The 19683-nt window shown below is 40.5% G+C and overlaps 1 protein-coding gene and 1 gene segment (V, D, J or C); one reads left to right on the top strand and one right to left on the bottom strand.

Moving 5' to 3' along the window:
* Window positions 1-2922: 2922 nt before the first annotated feature.
* On the top strand, window positions 2923-3923 carry LOC308678554 (igW heavy chain V region W26-like). The segment is given in 2 exons: window positions 2923-2971; window positions 3529-3923.
* A 1192-nt stretch (window positions 3924-5115) lies between these two features.
* Window positions 5116-6048, bottom strand: LOC308678553 (olfactory receptor 6X1-like; the record flags this gene model as incomplete). Its single annotated transcript, XM_081345781.1, has 1 exon — window positions 5116-6048. One exon carries the CDS (start codon window positions 6046-6048, stop codon window positions 5116-5118), a length of 933 nt encoding a protein of 310 aa, XP_081201907.1.
* Window positions 6049-19683: the final 13635 nt, after the last annotated feature.

The following is a 19683-nucleotide window of genomic DNA, read 5'->3' as shown; positions in this document are numbered from 1 at the left end:
GCCTGAAATGGTATAGGGTTTCCTGTATGAGCAGGGGGTTGGACTAGATAACCTCCAAGGTCCCTTCCAACATGATGATGATGATGATGATGATGATGATGATGATGATGATGATGATGATGTGAGCAACTCTGTGTGGATGCCACTTCCAGAAATCCATTCTGGGCCTGGGCAACAAAAAAATAGCTACCAGTTCTGCCAAAGTGGTGCAAACAGGCTGAATCCCACCACTGACTTCAATGTACCCTACATTGGATTGTCCTTGAAGATCATGCAGAAGTTAAAACTGATTCAGAATGTGATGGTCTGCATAGTGTTGGGTGTTTGTAACTTTGGCTTTTTTTACACTTCTATACCAAGCTACATTGGGCCCTGGGTTTCTTCTAGTGGACTTCAAAGTGCTGGTAATCTATGTGGCACATAGTTAGATTATTTATGGGACTCCCTGTGGATATTTTCCCATCCTAACAGATCACATAAAGTAGGCACTTCTCTTAAATGTTGCCATCTTGCGAAACCTAGGATATAACAAATAATATTTTGCACTGAAGAACACTTGTGTCAAGTGAAACTACTTTTCCTTAAAACACTTTTGTTGCATGTGCAGTTATTCCATTCACTGCTGTTCTTCTGGTTTTAATGGCTTTAGAGATTAAAGGGGCTTAAATACAGATCTATGCTCAATTGCACTATAGTTGTATTTTGGTAAATATAATTGAAGTTCCTCCTCCTCCTCCTCCTCCTCCTCCTCCTCCTCCTCCTCCTCCTCCTCCTCGTCCTTGTCCTCATCCTCATCCTCCTCTCAGAAGGATAGGAGAGGTTGAGGGATAGATCGACAAGAACAATAAAATGAGAAGTTTTTCTCTTCTACCATAGTAATGTTAAAAGAGATTATGTTTTTTTTCCTGGTAAAGCCGTTCTGACCAGAACCAACTAGAAATAAGCAGGAACCAAGAAAAAAAAAGGAATTTTCTGAAACGCAAATTGTTTTGTTCATCCTGGAGTATGTGAGAAGATGCAAATGATCAATGATTTCATCATTGTAAATAGGTCACCCTTACAACTTGAACCCCAGGCAAATAGTGATCTGTTTCTCATCCTTACCTCTGGTGCTTTGGTGAATAACCAGAGGGAAGGATGAGAAACAATGGATGGAAACTAATCAAAGAGAGAGGCAACCAAGAATTAAGGATAAACTTCCTGACAGTGAAGACAATTAGCCAGTGGAATAGCTTGCCTCCAGAAATCATGGGTGCTCCATTACTGGAGATTTTAAAGAAGAGGCTTTGATGGCGAACCTTTTAGAGACCAAGTGCCCAAACTGCAACCCAAAACCTACTTATGTATCATCGGGTGCTGGGTGGGCATGGCCCATTGGGTGGGTGTGGCCCATTGGGTAGGCATGGCCCATTGGGTGGGCATGGCTGCAGTGGTAACGGCAAACTGGGTAGGACTAAAAAGTTCAATCAATCAATCCCAACTTTGTGAGATCTTTTTTTTTCCCATTGAGAAGTTGAAATTGATTGATTGATTGAACCTTTTTTTTTTTGCATACGGCGGCAGAGGCCTAAAGCGAAAAGGTTTTACAAAATCCAGCTGAAGACCTAGGACTGGGACAATGGTGCGCATGCCCACAGAGAGGGCTCTGCGTGCCACCTGTGACATGTGTGCCATAGGTTTGCCACCACAGGAAGACACTCACTTGTCTGTGATGGTATAGGTCATGGGTCCCCAACCTCCAGTCCATGGACCAGTACCAGGCCGCAGCATGCCAGCAACCAGTCTGCACAAACAAGGAAAGACCTATCCACAGGATGCAGGCAGCACACAATACCATGCCCCCTCAGGTTTGAGGAAAAACCTCTCCTTGCATAACCGGTCCCTGATGCCCAAAAGGTTGGGGACCTCAGGTATAGGTTCTCCTGCTTAAGTGTGGAGCTGGACTAGAACACCTCCAAGGTCCTATTCTATTCTATTCTATTCTATTCTATTCTATTCTATTCTATTCTATTCTATTCTATTCTATTCTATTCTATTCTATTCTATTCTATTCTATTCCATTCTATTCCATTCCATTCCATTCCATTCCATTCCATTCCATTCCATTCCATTCCATTCCATTCTATTCTATTCTATTCTATTCTATTCTATTCTATTCTATTCTATTCTATTCTATTCTATTCTATTCTATTCTATTCTATTCTATTCTATTGATGGACTGGTTTCCTTACATTTACCCCTTTCTGCTATGTTTGCCTGATGAGTAACAGCTACAGGTATTGGGTAAATGAAACTCAAACTGATATGATGTGGAAGATCCCTAATTGTGAAGAAGGAGAATCACAACAATCAAACCAATTGTGTTTTCAGTTGTAAACGTCTTTGCTTGGATTTCACCATTTTAATTCTGAACTATCATAAAAGAATCTATACATCTTCTGAATTCAGATTCCATACTTCTCAATTGAAACCTATATTTATCACTGTAATGGCTACAGTCTTCCTGATTCAGTGACAAAAGTCACAGAAGCCTGTGTAGAAATGCGGGGAGACATCTTTTTTCCAATATTCCAAAATCTTTTCCAATGTACAGTAGCCTATTAAAAAAATGGATCAGCATATGAAATTAACATATCCCATGGGGGGCATGGAATATAACGAGTAATGGGAGAAATTATAGCTATTTTTGCCATAAAAAATCAACATTAGAAAGATCTTTTTTTCCTGTACTAATATGAGGAAAGAAAACCTATATAAGTAGAGAGACAGTTATAGAATTCAAATGAGAGGGGGAAGAATATTTCTGAAATACAAACTAATTTACATGTCATGGATTATATAAGAGTTAGCTGCCAAACTTTCCAATTGTTCAAATAGCTGACCTCAAGTCCCTAAATTCAAAGGAAAAGTACACTTGAAATTATGAAATACATCAATTATATTAGCCTTGCCATTTTGCTCTTCCTGGCTGGTGAGTAACCATGTTTCATTTTTGTCTGTTTAACATATTTACGAATAAATATCACAATTACTTTGTAATGAAATAAAAAAAATGGAACTAAAACTGAAAATACAAGAAAGGTTTTATCTCATTTCTAGTGTGTAGTTCTTTAAAATGAAAAAAATAAATCATTTTTCCCCTCCCCAAATCTAAGGCTTCCTTTTCCTGTTTCTTCTTTTTCAATGACTTAAATATCTTTCCCCACAAAGATCCACTGGTACACAAATTTAACATGGAAAATTATTATTAATACTGTTGTTCAGCCTTGGTAATTTCTACCTGTGTAGACTTCAACTTCCAGAATTTTCAGCAATAGCCATACCCACTGATGACATCTGGGACTTGAAATCCACACATCTGTTAAGGTTTGGAAATAGTTGTCCATTAGATTTTTCATATTGTATTCAATCTTAGAGTCATGTGCACAGAACATACGCACAGAATATGAATTCAGGAAAAAAATGTTGGTGGGTTATCTTTTTACATTTGTAATCTTTTAATGCCCTTATGTTGTTCTTTTTTAACAGGTGTTTCTGCCACTGTTACTTTGAGCCAGCCTCCTGAAGCATTTGCACTTCCAGGGAGATCCATAACTCTGACTTGTAAAGTATCAGGATACAATATCAGTCACCACCATTTGAACTGGGTTCGTCAGTCTAATGGCAAAGAGCTTGTCTTCATCACAGCCTTCAGGACTGGATTTACCACATACACTGCCAATGAATTTAAGGGCCGTGTTACCCCTTCCACCCAAGGTTCAACAGCACAGCTAAGGATAGATGCTCTAAAAGTAGATGATACTGCAATCTACTACTGTGCAAGACACACAGTGACTGAATTTAGGAGTGTTGATGCCCAATATCTTGTAGAAGACCCAACGTGTCTTCTTGATGGGTTTCCCTCTCCTCTTTACATGGTTTAGTTTCACTTCCTCATTTGAAGAGAGTTGGAGTCAGCCAAATGCTCTCTAAATTTCTTTCTTTGCACATCTGGCTACAAAAAGAAGCGGATATTTTTTTGCCACACACTTGCTTCATCAGCCATGCTGAGTTGAAAACACAGTGGTTGGCTTCCTTATATCCTACCAGCACAAAAATTGTTTTGGAGCTTCCACAATACAGATAGGAAATAAGGTGGAAACTCCTTTGAGTCCATTCTTGTCACTGGCCAAAAGGCCAAAGGTTGATTCCTCTTGGATTTGATCATGTGATCTCCCAATGAGTTCCATTGCCTTCTGTAAGTTGCAATTGGATGAATATTAATGGTAGCAATAGAAGAGAATCTTTGTAGCTTAGGGTTGAACTGCAGAGTCGTTTGTACTATCTGAGTTTGGTTATCTTATAGACATTTCATTATCTAACAAGGTAAGATCTTTAGGGACAGGAATTTGGAGATCTAAGGATTGTTGATTAGTTGTGGAATGCACAGTTGCCAGTTCTACATTCTAAAAAAGAGAAAAGAATAACACCTCTTTCCCCAATTGTAGCTCTAGGATGAAGACCTTCAATGCATAAAATGTAGGAGATACCTTAGGCAGGTACACATAAAACAAAACAAAACATGAACACATTTTTTTTAATCTGTATCTGCTTTTTGTGTGTATCTGTTTTCAGGCAGATACACATAAAAAACCATGAACAAGCATGCATCTATGAAGCAACTCATTATCACAAGCAGGATATTTGTGTTGGCTATAACACAGTCTCATGGACCATTCATAAAGGTAAAGGTAAAGGTTCCCCCGCACATGCGTGCTAGTTGTTTCCAACTCTAGGGGCCGGTGCTCATCTCTGTTTCAAAGCCAAAGAGCCAGCGCTTCTCCGAGGATGTCTCCGTGGTCATGTGGCCGGCATGATTAGACGGCAAAGGTGCATGGAATGCATTCATACATCCATATAAATTGACACCAAATAGATGAGAGATCTTTGGTGTTCTCTGAGCTTGCTTATTTCTTGCAAACATTTCATTACCCAAACTAGGCAACACCATCAGTGCTAGTCCAAACAGATGACACGCTACTGATCTATATAACAGCACTCAGAGGACAAAAGAATGGAGTTCTACTTAGGACAAGGAGTTGAGGGAATGCAAAACATGTACAGAGCCTTGCACTATTAGGAATTCTTCTTTATTTTTGCTATTGCTTTCCACAGAGCTGTTTTGAAATCACTGTTCCGGATTGTGTAGATGAAAGGGTTTAACACGGGTATGAAACTCGTGTGGAAAAGAGACAATATTTTGTTAAGTTGGACATCCCCATGAGTTGAAGGCCTCAAGTACATAAACATAAGTACCATATAAAAAATGCTTACAACAGTGAGATGGGAGGCACAGGTGAAAAAGGCTTTGGAGCGCCCAGAGGCAGAAGGGATTTGAATTATAGTGAGTATAATGCGTGCATATGAAATCAGGGAAAATCCAAAGGAGCCCCACATGATAGTGGCACCATATATGAGTCCCACAAATTCAATTACAGTTGTGTCAGCACAAGCCAACTGCAAAACTGGACCAACATCACAAAAGTAATGATCAATCGTATTGCGCCCACAGTAGGGGTATGTCCACACTACCACTGACTGAGGAAATATGAGTCCAAACCCACCAATCCATGCCAGCAAAGACAGATTGAGACAGAGTCCAGTAGTCATAATGGTTTGATAATGCAAAGGTTTGCAGATGGCCACATAGCGGTCAAAAGACATGATCGTGAGGGTGATGAACTCCACAGCTCCCATTGTGAAAACCAGGAATCCTTGGACCATGCAGCAGGCAAAGCAGATGGTGTTTTTGCCAGAAAAGCTATTGACCAACATCTTTGGTATCTCTGATGTTGTGGAAGAAATCTCAGCCATGGAGAAGTTGAGTAGGAAGAAATACATTGGAGTATGGAGCTTAGGTTCCATGGAAACCACTATGATGATTAAGGCATGTCCCATAAGTGACAGAAGGTACATCGAAAGCAGGAGAGTATAAAATCCCAGGTCCCCTTCATGTAATTCAGAAAATCCAAGAAGAACAAATTCGGTAATAAATGTAGCGTTTGACATCTTGTACTTCCTTAAAACAATGACAGTAATTTACAGAAACATGATTCCTTGATGGTCAAAGTAGCTATGAATAATGAGGGATTGAAACAAACATTACATTACACAGATTTGAATGGAATGGTTGAACTGAATTACTTTGCATAACATTCCATACTAGTTCTGAATTGTTTAAAGGTCCCCTCCCTGTTCCAACTCATACAGGTTTCATTAATTGGCTGATGTTTGGTAATGTCCATCACTCTGAGACAGCAGGTACCCACTGAATTTGACAACTAGAGAGAAGTGGGCTGAACTTGAGAACTAGAGAGAAGAAAAGAAAGAAAAACCACCTGGCTCATGTTTTAATAAGGACCTATTAACCACTCAGTTTTTCTCTAAATTGTATGTATGGATATGATTTCCTCTAAATTGTATGGATAATCATACACAAAATCTTATAAGATATTGCTAAGGAATAATTAGAGGAACCCACTGGCAGGTTTCATAAGAACTAAATTAATGTCTCCTCCATCCATATTAAACACATTCACATACCAGATTAGTATTTGGATGTGTCTCTATTTGAGTATGTAGTTTAAGTTGAACATTATTCAGTTTGATGTTTAAAGGCTTATAAAAGAGATCTTTAAAAATGTTAAGGACAGGCAAAATTTAGCAGTACACAAGAGCACTTTGAAGGAAGGGTTATAGAAAGAAGACAACTATCCAACAAAACCTTTTTTAGGAAGAGACTGGACAGCCACTTTCCTCAAAAGGCAGGGCTTTTTTTCTCATAGAACACCCAGAACGGAGTTCCGGCACCTTTTTTGGATGGAACCTTGTAGGGTAGGCAAGGTATGACGTGTGTGAGTTCCGGCACCTTTTTTTCTTTTACAAAAAAAGCATTCTATTCTATTCTATTCTATTCTATTCTATTCTGTTCTGTTCTGTTCTGTTCTGTTCTGTTCTGTTCTGTTCTGTTCTGTTCTGTTCCATATGCTTCAGATATAAAAATGGTCTTGGATTTGTCTCTTATAATCTCCAGTAGGATTGCTAAAATGGTCTACTCAAACTCATGATGAGGATGATGATGATGATGATGATGATGATGATGATTATGATAATAATAATAATAATAACAACAACAACAACAACAACAACAACAACAACAACAACAACAACAACAACAATAATAATAATAATAATAATAATAATAATAATAATAATAATAATAATCAGTGCTTTTTTTGTAAAAGAAAAAGGTGCCGGAACTCACACATGTCATACAACCCGCCTTGCCTACCCTACAAGGTTCCATCCAAAAAAGGTGCCGGAACTCCGTTCTGAGCGTTCTATGAGAAAAAAAGCCCTGATAATAATAAAGCTGCTTGTTATTACTCTATGTCCAACAAAACTGAGTTGGCCATCACCTCTTCTTCATGAATCAAATGTAGGTAGCCACCCACAAACCACTGTTAGAGGGAAGTTCATTCTCTCCCTCTTAGGTGGTAGCCCTCCCATCCTGTAAAGTGAAAATCTATGTTCTGAACGTGAAGATGACAATCTGAGCCCCGCATGTTTACAGCTCCAAACTAGTTTGTTGAAAACAGCTACATTCACTTTCTCAGACTCAAGTTAATTAATGATTGTATTATTTAAAAGTAGAGAAAACATAAAGGCATGGATAAAGAACTTCTACTAAACCCCAATTTAATTAGATTTATTTTATTAACATTCCAAAAATTCCATACCATAATATAACTCTGAACAACTCAAAAACATCAGAGTGCTCCTGCATTAAAAACAAACCATTTTCACATAGAATACATCATTACCAAGAGACAAAATTAGAGCATTATTCCAGCATCAAATATATAGAAGATTTTTTTTTCAAACTACCTGAACATAAAAATAATCTCTTCCACTAATCTAGCATTAAAAATATCACCCACGTACAGTGCCTAAACAAATTTCACAATAAAATCAAACAACATACCTTTTAGCAGGAACCACACTAATTCTGAGATAGTGTTCAGTAAGTTTAATGTGGATATAGATTTTGTTCACTGAATTTGGGTAAGATTTTATTTTTCTTCTGACTTTCTTGAACATATCTCAAGGACTTCTCAGAAGACTCAAGCAGTTACACAGATCTACCCATGCCAATTTAAGAAAGCTAATTAATCTTGAGAAGAATTAGGTCTATGTCTGCCTCAGTCTGCATCATTTCTCTTTCTCTCCTTACACACACCCTCTCTCACATACACACAGAAACACACATACACAAGCTTGTCTTTTTCTCTGTACCTCTACCTATAACATCTTTGCAAGTTTTGTGTCTACTGTATCTCTGCTTCTATCTATAGAGGCAGAGTACACTTTATATAATATTTCTTGACCACAATATATGTCTCCCCAGTACGATGTTTGAAAGTTGAGCCCTTGTTAAATTCATAAAATAAATTCCTGTTTGGGTTGTTGTTGTTATGCAACGTATTGTTCATGTCTTTGGAAAGACCCAGAATTTGTTACAGCAGATCAGTAGGAAAGTCCCAAAAGTGATTTTCAAAAGGCAACTGGACTTTGTTTTTTTTCTTAAACACATTTTGCTTCTCATCTAAAAGTCCAATTGCCTTTTGAAAAAGCACTTTTGGGACAACCATTACCTGGATGACTGAGCATCTCCATGGACATCAGTAGGAGAGTATTATATTCCTGGCTCTAGTAGTTCATTCATTTTTGTTCCATGATAAAGACTTCTATTAAAAGTATGGCAACAATGCAATTTACAAAAATCTTTGCTGTGGATTAAGGACCCTGCAGGCTAATTGATGCTCATATAGCCTCTAACCCCAGGTGTCCATCTTCTCCTTTCCATCAGAAAAAGAGAATGTAGGATTCAGGAGGAAAGAGGCAATTATATAGGGTTTTTTTCCCCTCCCACAGGCATTTGTGGCTAAAAGTCTTTAGAACCAGGGTTTCTCAAAGTTCTGAAAATTAAACAGGGGGTTGGACTAGAAGACCTCCAAGGTCCCTTAGAATTCTGTTATTCTGTTATTTTTTTAAGCCAAAGAACATACATTTTTAGCACTTCTACACCAGTTCTAAGATAGATTTCAATACAATTAATGGGGATCTGATTATTTTTTCATTCTATTTTGGCAAGATTCTTTTTTTTTTACCTTTAGGACTTTCTTGTTGATATCTCAAGGATTTCTTAGGAGGTCCCTGAGCACCACATAGATCTCTGTGGGCCAATCTAAGAAAGCTAATCTTGGAAAGTTTTGTTCACTAAGTTATTGAATGTTATATCCATATATGTCTGTGCCTTTAAGTACCTTTCTGTGTATACACACAAACATATTCACGATATAAATTTATATATGATATACTTCTCTATTAAAATAACAATTCTTCAGAAAAATGTGAAATTTAAGCTAGAGAAACAGACATTGAATTATCTGTTATGGGAGGCATTTTTTTTACTGGCAGAACATTACATCATTTTTCTAGATGTTTATTTTGTAATTACTTTTCACAAACCTCATAATCCCATTATCTGGTTGATTTAATCTCATGATGACCTTTTATGAAGTCCTTGACTTTTATCAACTGGCAACATCCAAAATTTTGGTTAACCATTCAGACTTTTTTTTTTAAAAAAAAAATTGATTTCCAGTCTGGCAATGAGAACATTTGCTCTAGCTAGGAAAGCATTGTGACAGAAAATGGGGAAATTACTTCTGATATGATGGCATCATTAAAGGATGTCTGTCTGTCTCTCTCTCTCATATATCATCTATCTACCTATCATCTGTCTTTCTGTTTTCCTATCTTCCTATCTTTTTTTCCATATTTCTAACTTTTTATTCTCTTTCTTTCTCTCCTCTCTCTCTCTCTCTCTCTGTCTATCATCTATTTTTTTTTAAGATTAAGCATTTATTTCCACTTTTGAAGACAGTCAAAGAATTAGGTGCATTATTAAATCTTTAAGAAACAAGCTTTGGTAGGATTGGGCACCCTCTGATATTATTCATGATGTGAGTTTGGATGTTGATTTATTATTGATATCTGCCATCACTGTGGATTCAGGCTAAAAGAATATTTATTTGGAAGAATCAGGGTTCCAACCACAGCAACCTCATGTCCCTTTAATACTTTTCTAAACGGATAATTCCTCTGGGCAGGTGCATCTATCAGCTATTTCTATCTCCCTCTAATCCAGGGGTCTTCAAACGTGGCCCTTTTATGCCTGTCTGAAAAATTCTGGGAGCTGAAGTCCACAAAGTCATAAAAGGGCCAAGTTTGAAGACCCCTGCTCTAATCCCTATGAAACCCAATATCTGAAGTGATTGTGTATGGAGATTTAAATTCTACAAATCCAAATCCACTCACTTTCCATGAGATGTAAAGAAAGGTAGATACTAACAGACATTGCATGCTCTTGGTTTTTCATAAAGCACAATGATAGAATCAGAAAAGGTATCTCCCTACTGTGTCCTTAAAATACCCCTTTTCTTACTATTGTTTTCAGCATGACTCTGACACCTAAACTTCAAACGTTTTCTGTAGAAAAGCACTGACTTTTGGGGGGAGATTGGGAGATGAGATGGGGTACCCACCATAATCTCCAGTCTTCAAGTTCTGATTCGTCTACAGATTAGCTCTTACAATTCCTCAACCTGATTGCATCAAAACAAAACTTATCCATATATCCCTGATCTTAGGTTCACAATAATCCAAGGCATGAAAAAAAATGTCACACAGGTACATTGGTATCTGAATCAATCAATCAATCAATCAATCAATCAATCAATCAATCAATCAATCAGAATAGAGCTGGAACGGACTTTGGAGGTCTTCTAGTCCAACCCCCAGCTCAAGCAGGAGACCCTATACAATTTGAGACAAGTGGCTATCCAATCTCTTCTTAAATTCTTCCAGTGATGAAGTACCCACAAGTTCTGAAGGCAAGCTGTTCCAACGGTTAATTGTTCTGCCTGTTGGGAAGTTTCTCCTTAATTAGTTAAATCTTCTTAACTAATCTCTCCTTGATTAGTTTCCATCCATTGTTTTGCCTTTTGGTTCTTTGGAAAATAAGTTGACCCCTTCTCTTGAATTAAATAAATGGTCACTTCTTTGGGGGGGTCAAGAATGTCCATTCGTTTCAATGCATCTTTCAAGGCTTCCTTTACTTTCTCATTCCGAAGGGTATATATGAATGGGTTCAACAAAGGTGTTACCACAGTGTGAAGCAGGGCCACACCTTTGTAGAAGCCAGAGGAATGGATTTTCTCTGGCAGAAGGTACATGAAAATGGAACATCCATAAAAAACCGAGGCCAAAGTAATGTGAGAAACACAGGTCGAAAATGCCTTTTGTCGGCCAGCTGAAGATGGAATGTGTAGGATGGTGGCAATGATGTAGATATAAGATACTGTGGTTAGGAAAAGTGAACACAGGACAATAAGAGCTGTTGAGACATAGCTCAACCTTTTCAGTGTGGTTGTGTCCTTACAGGCAAGCCTGAGCAAAGGAAGGATATCACAATAGAAGTGGTTAATAACATTGGGACCACAGAATGGAGTCAGATAAAAGGGGATTGCAGAGAAGAGGACTGAAAAGAAAGCCCCTATCCAAGAGGCAGCAGCAAGCTGGAAGGTGAACCAACCACTCATGATGACAGAATATCTCAAGGGGTTACAGATGGCTACATAGCGATCAAAGGCCATAACAGCCACCAGAATGTAATCTAAAGTTCCCAAGAAAAAATAGAAATATATCTGGATCATGCAACCCATAAAGTCAAAACATTAAAAAAAATAAAGCTTTTTGGATTAAAATTTGGTGGAATATGGAATATGCAGAAGATATTTAAGAAAAAGATAAAATTTTCTCCACAATTATTTTTGCTGGGTATTACTATTGACTCTACTGCTATAGAAACTAAATTGATGCTGAATTTAATAACGGCAGCAAGACTTTTGGTTGTGCAATATTGGAAGAAGGAGGATTAGATTTAGAAGATTTGTTATTATTTAGTTATTTTTAAGGAGAGTTAAAGTGCGATAGGACTCAAAGTGTTATTATAGTTAGTTTGCATATTATAGTTTAAGATTGTTAGGGTCAATACCCTGTATTTGCTCTGGGAAGTCGGGGGGGGGGGAGGGAGGGGAAATAGGGTGGGGGTGGGGGGATGGGTTTTTATGTTTTTTATGTTTAAAATGTATCTGTAAAACTCTTCAATAAAAAAAAAACATTAAAAAATAAAATAAAACAAATGTCTTCATTAAAACAGCATATTTGAGCAAAGGTACTACACAAAGACAAGCAGATGACCTAAGGTTAATGATGAGTCTGTGCATGCATTATGTCATATTTTTAATAAAATTATACCCATGTTGTAATAATTTCAGGAATCAATATATAACAGAATAACAGAACAACGGAGACAGAAGGGACCTTGGAGGTCAATGAATCAATCAGAATAGATCTGGAAGGGACCTTGAAGGTCTTCTAGTCCAAACCCCTGCTCAGGCAGGAAACCTTACACCACTTCAGACAAATTGTTGTTCAATCTCTTCTTAAAATCCTCCAATATCAGAGCACCCACAACTTCTGGAGGCAATTTGTTCCACGGACTAATTTTCTCCTTATTTCTAATTTGCTTCTCTCCTTGATTAGATTCCATCCATCGCTTCTTGTCCTGCCTTTAGGTGCTTTGAAGAATAGGTCAATTACTTCTTCTTTGTGACAACCTCTTAGATATTAGAAGAGAGTCAAGCTATTTTCCAAAGCACCTGAAGGCGTAACAATGTTATAGGGTTTAATAGTAACAACAATAACAATACATCATCATCATTATTATTATTATTATTATTATTATTATTATTATTATTATTATTATTATTATTATTATTATTATTATTATTATTATTATTATTATTATTATTATTATTGTTATTATTATTATTATTATTATTATTATTATTAAATGGATGGAAATTAATCAAGGAGAGAAGCAACCTAAAACTAAGGAGAAATTTCCTGACAGTTAGAACAATTAATCAGTGGAACCACTTGCCTCCAGAAGTTGTGAATGCTCCAAGACTGGAAGTTTTTAAGAAGAGATTGGACAACCATTTGTCTGGAAGTGGTATAGGGTTTCCTGCCTGAGCAGGGGGGTTGGACTGGAAGACCTCCAAGGTCCCTTTCAGCTCTGTCATTCTATTCTATTCTATTCTATTCTATTCTATTCTATTCTATTCTATTCTATTCTATTCTATTCTATTCTATTCTATTCTATTCTATTCTATTCTATTCTATTCTATTCTATTCTATTCTATTCTATTCTATTCTATTCTGATGTCACCCTTAGCTCTTCTTTTCATTAAACTAGACATATTCAATTCCAGCAACTGTTCCTTATATGTTTTAGCCTCTAAACATCTTTGTTGGTCTTCTCTGTACTCATTCTAGAGTCTCAACATTTTTTTTTCAATATTGTACTTACACTGAACTTTTAGAGTTGGGATGCATTATTTATGTCACAAATCAGATTTATCAATTCAGAGAAGAGACAAGATAATGGAGAACAAGGGTGAAATTACATCCTAATACATTTTTGAGTGGTAGGCTTTATTTTCCTAATATATGATTTGATTGATAGTTCTTTCCTCTTTTCTCCTTTTCTTGTTTAATCCTATCGTTTATTACAGGAAGAATGTTAAATATTCTTTCAGGTATATAAACATAATCTAGCTTTTAGTGAGTTCTTCCCCCCCCACCCCCCACCCCCAGAAATTGGAAGCTACAGGGGTATGGCGAATGTGGGGGGGGGGAACAAAATAAAAGATGTTTGATTGTAGATGAATTCAACCAAGAGACATTCTAAGACTTATAGACTTATAAAGCTTTAATATGAGATATACTATATACAGTCCATATATTATAAAGCTTGACAATTTTGTTAGAAAAAAAAGACAAGTGATTAATCTCTTTTCATTTTTAGAAAGCTTTCATATAACGTAGCATATAATTTGGCCATAACCTACCTACAAAACCCAAAAGATGAATTATTTCCACGATGAAAAAGATTAGTGGATGATGGTGACAGAGAAACCAGGCAGAGTACAGCAGATAAATCCAGAGTAAAAAAAAACAAAGGACTAGGACCTTCTTTAAGAATGTGGTTCATTAGTGAATCTATGTGATAATGACTTTAAAAAAAAATATAATACTGACAACAATAAATTATTACAAGATCCCAAACTGAGCTGAAGATTATCATGTGGGAATGGAAGTCAACTAATCAGATAGGGACCTCTTTTGAGGTGATCTGGGGAGTGTGGGTGGGGATGAGCCAAGTCTATGGAAGGACACAAAATAGAACTTGAAGAAATATACACCTCACCACCAGTAAGGTCATCTGAAGTAGTTCCTAGGCAAAAGAACAAGAGTGTAGCCCTTCTCTATTCCACATGGAAAAGCCAGTCAGAAATGTTTGGACTTTATTTTGCTACTTACAATGTGTTCCTATCCTTTGCAAAGTCAGTGCCTTGGTGGTGCAGTGGTTAGAATGCAGTATTGCAGGGTAACTCACTGCTTTTGATTCTCACTGGGTCAAGGTTGACTCAGCCTTCCATCCTTCTGAGGTTGGTAAAATGAGGACCCAGATTGTTGGGGACAATATGTTGATTCTGTAACCCACTTAGAGAGGTCTGTAAAGCACTGTGAAGCAGAATATAAGTCTAAGTGCTATTGCTATTACCGTATATACTTGAGTATAAGCCGACTCGAATATAAGCCGAGACCCCTAATTTTACCCCCAAAAATTGGAAAAAGTTAGTGACTCGAGTATAAGCCGAGGCTGGGAAATGCAGCAGCTCACGGTAAATTTCAAAAATAAAAATACAGGTAGATAACAATAAAATTGCTTTAATTGAGGCATGTGGAAAAGAGGGTCAACAAAAACAATATATTATCAGTATATTCAACAAAAACAATATATTATCAGTATATTCAACAAAAACAATATATTATCAGTATATTCAACAAAAACAATATATTATCAGTATATTCAACAAAAACAATATATTATCAGTATATTCAACAAAAACAATATATTATCAGTATATTCAACAAAAACAATATATAACATTAAAGTATTAACAATAACTTTAAATGTACAAAAACCTTAACTCAATAAGCAACCAAGCTAAAACACAAGCATCAAAATCCTTCAAAACTGGATTCCTCCTCCTCATCTGTATCTGCAAACAGAGCTTCAGCTGTAGCTGGTGTGAGGTTATCATCATATACATTGTCACAGAGTTCGCTGTCATCACTATCACAGTTGTTGTCCTCATACAAAGCAGTGTCTTCACTGCCATCCATAGCATTACTTATGCCACATTTCCTGAAGGCGTGCTTCACCATGTCCTCTGGAATCTCTTCCCATGCATCACGAACCCACTTTGCTATCAGTTCTATGTCAGGCTTCATTATATTTCCACCTTTTGTTAGTCGGGCTTGACCAGATGACATCCATTCGCACCACATCTTTCGCACACGGTCTTTGAAAGGTTTATTTAAACACACATCTAAGGGCTGTAATACAGATGTAAGCCCACCTGGAATAACGGCTAAAGTAACTTGAGAAGACTTTGCCAATGTTTTTATGTCATCAGATGTGTGGGCTCTGAACATATCCCAAACTAGCAATGATGGTTTTTTCTTTAAGGCTGCTCCTGGTCGTCCATTCCAAACTTCTTCCAGCCACTTTTTTGTTCCATCTTCATCCATCCAGCCTTTAACATGTGGGCGCACTGTAATTCGTGGTGGGAATTTGACCTTTTTAGGCAAGGTCTTTCTTTTAAAAATAATGACAGGCCGCAGCTTAGTTCCATTAGCCAAACATGACAGAACAACTGTAAAATGGTTTTTCTCATTACCTGTGGTTCTGAGTAAAACAGTTTTGTCTCCCAAACTTGCCACGGTTCTGTTGCTTGGAAGATCAAAGGTCATAGGTGTTTCATCCATATTCCCAATATCTCCCAGGTCATAGTTATGGATCTTTCTTTGTTTTATGATGAATGAATGGAATGACATCACTTTTTCATCAAGGTCTTTTGGCAACTTCTGTGAAATCTTTGTTCTTTGCCGCAAACATAGGCCATACCTATTCATTAAGCCAGTACACCATCCTGCTGACGCAACAAAATTTTCAATGCCTGGTACTTTTAATTTGTCATCTTTAGCCATTTGAAGGGCACGTAAGCGAATTCCCATGCGTGTTACGCAGTAACCATTTTGACGACACTCCATAACCCATTTATGCAATTCAGTCTCTAGAGCCACATATGGAGTTGTTAAACCACGTCGAGCTTTTTTTGCCTTTGGAATCTTTTCCAACTCAGCTTTCATTTTCCGCCACTCCCTCACTTGTTTTTCATCAACACCAAATTCCCTACTTGCAATACTGTTATTGCTTTTTTCTGCTCTTGACACAACCTTTAGTTTGAAAGCAGCTTCGTATGACCTGCGTCTTTGTTTTGGTGCAGGATTAGAAGTACTGGGCTCCATTTCTAACAGGAATGGGGAGGTCTGCTAGGGAGGCGGCAGTCAAGCGTTGTTTCCCTCCTCGTGGGTGTGGGTGTGTGGGGGGGAGGGGGCAGTCAAGTGTTGTTTCCCTCCTCAGTCAAGCTTGTTTCCCTCCTTGTGCGTGTGTGTGTGGGGGGGGGGCTTGTTTGTGTGTGTGTGTGGCAGTCAAGCTTGTTTCCCTCGTGCGTGTGTGTGTGTGTGTGTGTGGCAGTAAAGCGTTGTTTCCACGTGGCTGGCTGGGCTGCTGCGCCACCGCTGGTCCCGGGCGAGGCAGCGGGCGATGGGGGGGAAGCGGCGGCGGCGGTGAGTTGGGGGCGCAGCGGGCGAGGCAGCGGGCGAGCGAGAGATGGGGGGGAAAGCGGCGGCGGCGGTTGTTGGGGGCGCAGCAGGCGAGGCAGCGGCCGAGCGAGAGATGGGGGAAAGCGGCGGCGGTTGTTGGGGGCGCAGCAGGCGAGGCAGCGGCCGAGCGAGAGATGGGGGAAAGCGGCGGCGGTTGTTGGGGGCGCAGCAGGCGAGGCAGCGGCCGAGCGAGAGATGGGGGAAAGCGGCGGCGGTTGTTGGGGGCGCAGCAGGCGAGGCAGCAGCCGAGCGAGAGATGGGGGAAAGCGGCGGCGGTTGTTGGGGGCGCAGCAGGCGAGGCAGCGGCCGAGCGAGAGATGGGGGAAAGCGGCGGCGGTTGTTGGGGGCGCAGCAGGCGAGGCAGCGGCCGAGCGAGAGATGGGGGAAAGCGGCGGCGGTTGTTGGGGGCGCAGCAGGCGAGGCAGCGGCCGAGCGAGAGATGGGGGAAAGCGGCGGCGGTTGTTGGGGGCGCAGCAGGCGAGGCAGCGGCCGAGCGAGAGATGGGGGAAAGCGGCGGCGGTTGTTGGGGGCGCAGCAGGCGAGGCAGCGGCCGAGCGAGAGATGGGGGAAAGCGGCGGCGGTTGTTGGGGGCGCAGCAGGCGAGGCAGCGGCCGAGCGAGAGATGGGGGAAAGCGGCGGCGGCGGTTGTTGGGGGCGCAGCAGGCGAGGCAGCGGCCGAGCGAGAGATGGGGGAAAGCGGCGGCGGCGGTTGTTGGGGGCGCAGCAGGCGAGGCAGCGGCCGAGCGAGAGATGGGGGAAAGCGGCGGCGGTTGTTGGGGGCGCAGCAGGCGAGGCAGCGGCCGAGCGAGAGATGGGGGAAAGCGGCGGCGGTGGTTGTTGGGGGCGCAGCAGGCGAGGCAGCGGCCGAGCGAGAGATGGGGGAAAGCGGCGGCGGTTGTTGGGGGCGCAGCAGGCGAGGCAGCGGCCGAGCGAGAGATGGGGGAAAGCGGCGGCGGTTGTTGGGGGCGCAGCAGGCGAGGCAGCGGCCGAGCGAGAGATGGGGGAAAGCGGCGGCGGTTGTTGGGGGCGCAGCAGGCGAGGCAGCGGCCGAGCGAGAGATGGGGGAAAGCGGCGGCGGTTGTTGGGGGCGCAGCAGGCGAGGCAGCGGCCGAGCGAGAGATGGGGGAAAGCGGCGGCGGTTGTTGGGGGCGCAACAGGCGAGGCAGCGGTCGAGCGAGAGATGGGGGAAAGCGGCGGCGGTTGTTGGCGCAGCAGGCGAGGCAGCGGCCGAGCGAGAGATGGGGGAAAGCGGTGGCGGTTGTTGGGGGCGCAGCAGGCGAGGCAGCGGCCGAGCGAGAGATGGGGGAAAGCGGCGGTGGTTGTTGGGGGCGCAGCAGGCGAGGCAGCGGGCGAGCGAGAGATGGGGGGAAAGCGGCGGCGGTTGTTGGGGGCGCAGCAGGCGAGGCAGCGGGCGAGCGAGAGATGGGGGGGAAAGCGGCGGCGGTTGTTGGGGGCGCAGCAGGCGAGGCAGCGGCCGAGCGAGAGATGGGGGGGAAAGCGGCGGCGGTTGTTGGGGGCGCAGCAGGCGAGGCAGCTTCTCTCAGCAGCCTGTTCCGAACGAAGGGACAGTTCTTTTTTTTTGTTGACTGGAGTATAAGCCGAAGTGGAGTTTTTCAGCCCAAAAAGTGGGCTGAAAAATTCGGCTTATACTCAAGTATATACGGTAATTTACTTAAATGCTGTCATCTTAAATCTGGTTGCTCTTATCCAAGTTTAGCTAGAAGAAGGGAGGAAGAAAAAAATCTCTTCAAATTCTTCAAAGCCACAAGGTTCATGTTATTTTTCAGATACTAAATTAAATTTGCAATAGTGGTGAATGTGTTACCGAGCCTGGTAATGAAATGTTCAGAAACCAAACCATAAGCTTGGAGAGCAAACCTTCACCCTCAGTAAATTAAATTACATGGGAGGCAGTGATCTGTGAAAAAATATGGGGGCTGTTCAGTCTTCCTTGATGCTTCCTAATCAAAAGTAGATAGAAAAGGGGAATTTACTCAGAGTTCCTCATTCTTGAAGAAATTTATACTCTTGAAGTCAGACTGAGAACATGATCATTCATCTTCTTATATATTACTTATGTTTCTGAGACCCTCCAGTAAACTGAATACAGGTAGTCCTCATCTTATGACCACAGTGGCAAACAATTTCCATTGCTAAGCAAGATGACTGTTAAGTGAACCATAACCTGATTTTATAACCTTTTTTCTCCACTGTTAGGTGAATCACTATGGTTGTTAAGTGAGTCACAAGGTCATTAAACAAACATAGTCAAAAGCCAACAGCTGATATCATATTTGATGACTGTTGAAAATAATAGGAAGGAAGAAATTTGCTTTGAGCAAGTAGATATTGTCAAATGGACAAAGACTGCTCAAGACACATGAAATATTTTAAAGAATTCATAGTTTCATACATAATTTCGTAGTTTCCCAGATCGATGTGCAACCATTGAACAAGATCCCAACAGACAGAAGCAATGAGGATTACAAAATATTTTCTCTTTCAACAAAAGAGTTTGGTTGTTTTCTTGCAGACATTCCATCACCCAATTAGGTAACATCGTCAGGGCTAGCAGTGCTGAAGATGTTACCCATTTGGGTAATGAAATGTCCGCAAGAAAGTAACCAAGTTCAGAGAGAACCAAGGACTCCATAGTTCTCTTTCAGAAGGAGAGGTAATGGAAACACCTAGATATTTAGATAAACAGGCACCATG

This window comes from Vipera berus, assembly GCF_964194415.1.
Source record: "Vipera berus genome assembly, chromosome: Z".
NCBI lineage: Eukaryota > Metazoa > Chordata > Lepidosauria > Squamata > Viperidae > Vipera > Vipera berus.
The sequence above is the reverse complement of the archived record's forward strand: the minus strand, read 5'-3'. Positions and strand labels throughout refer to the sequence as shown.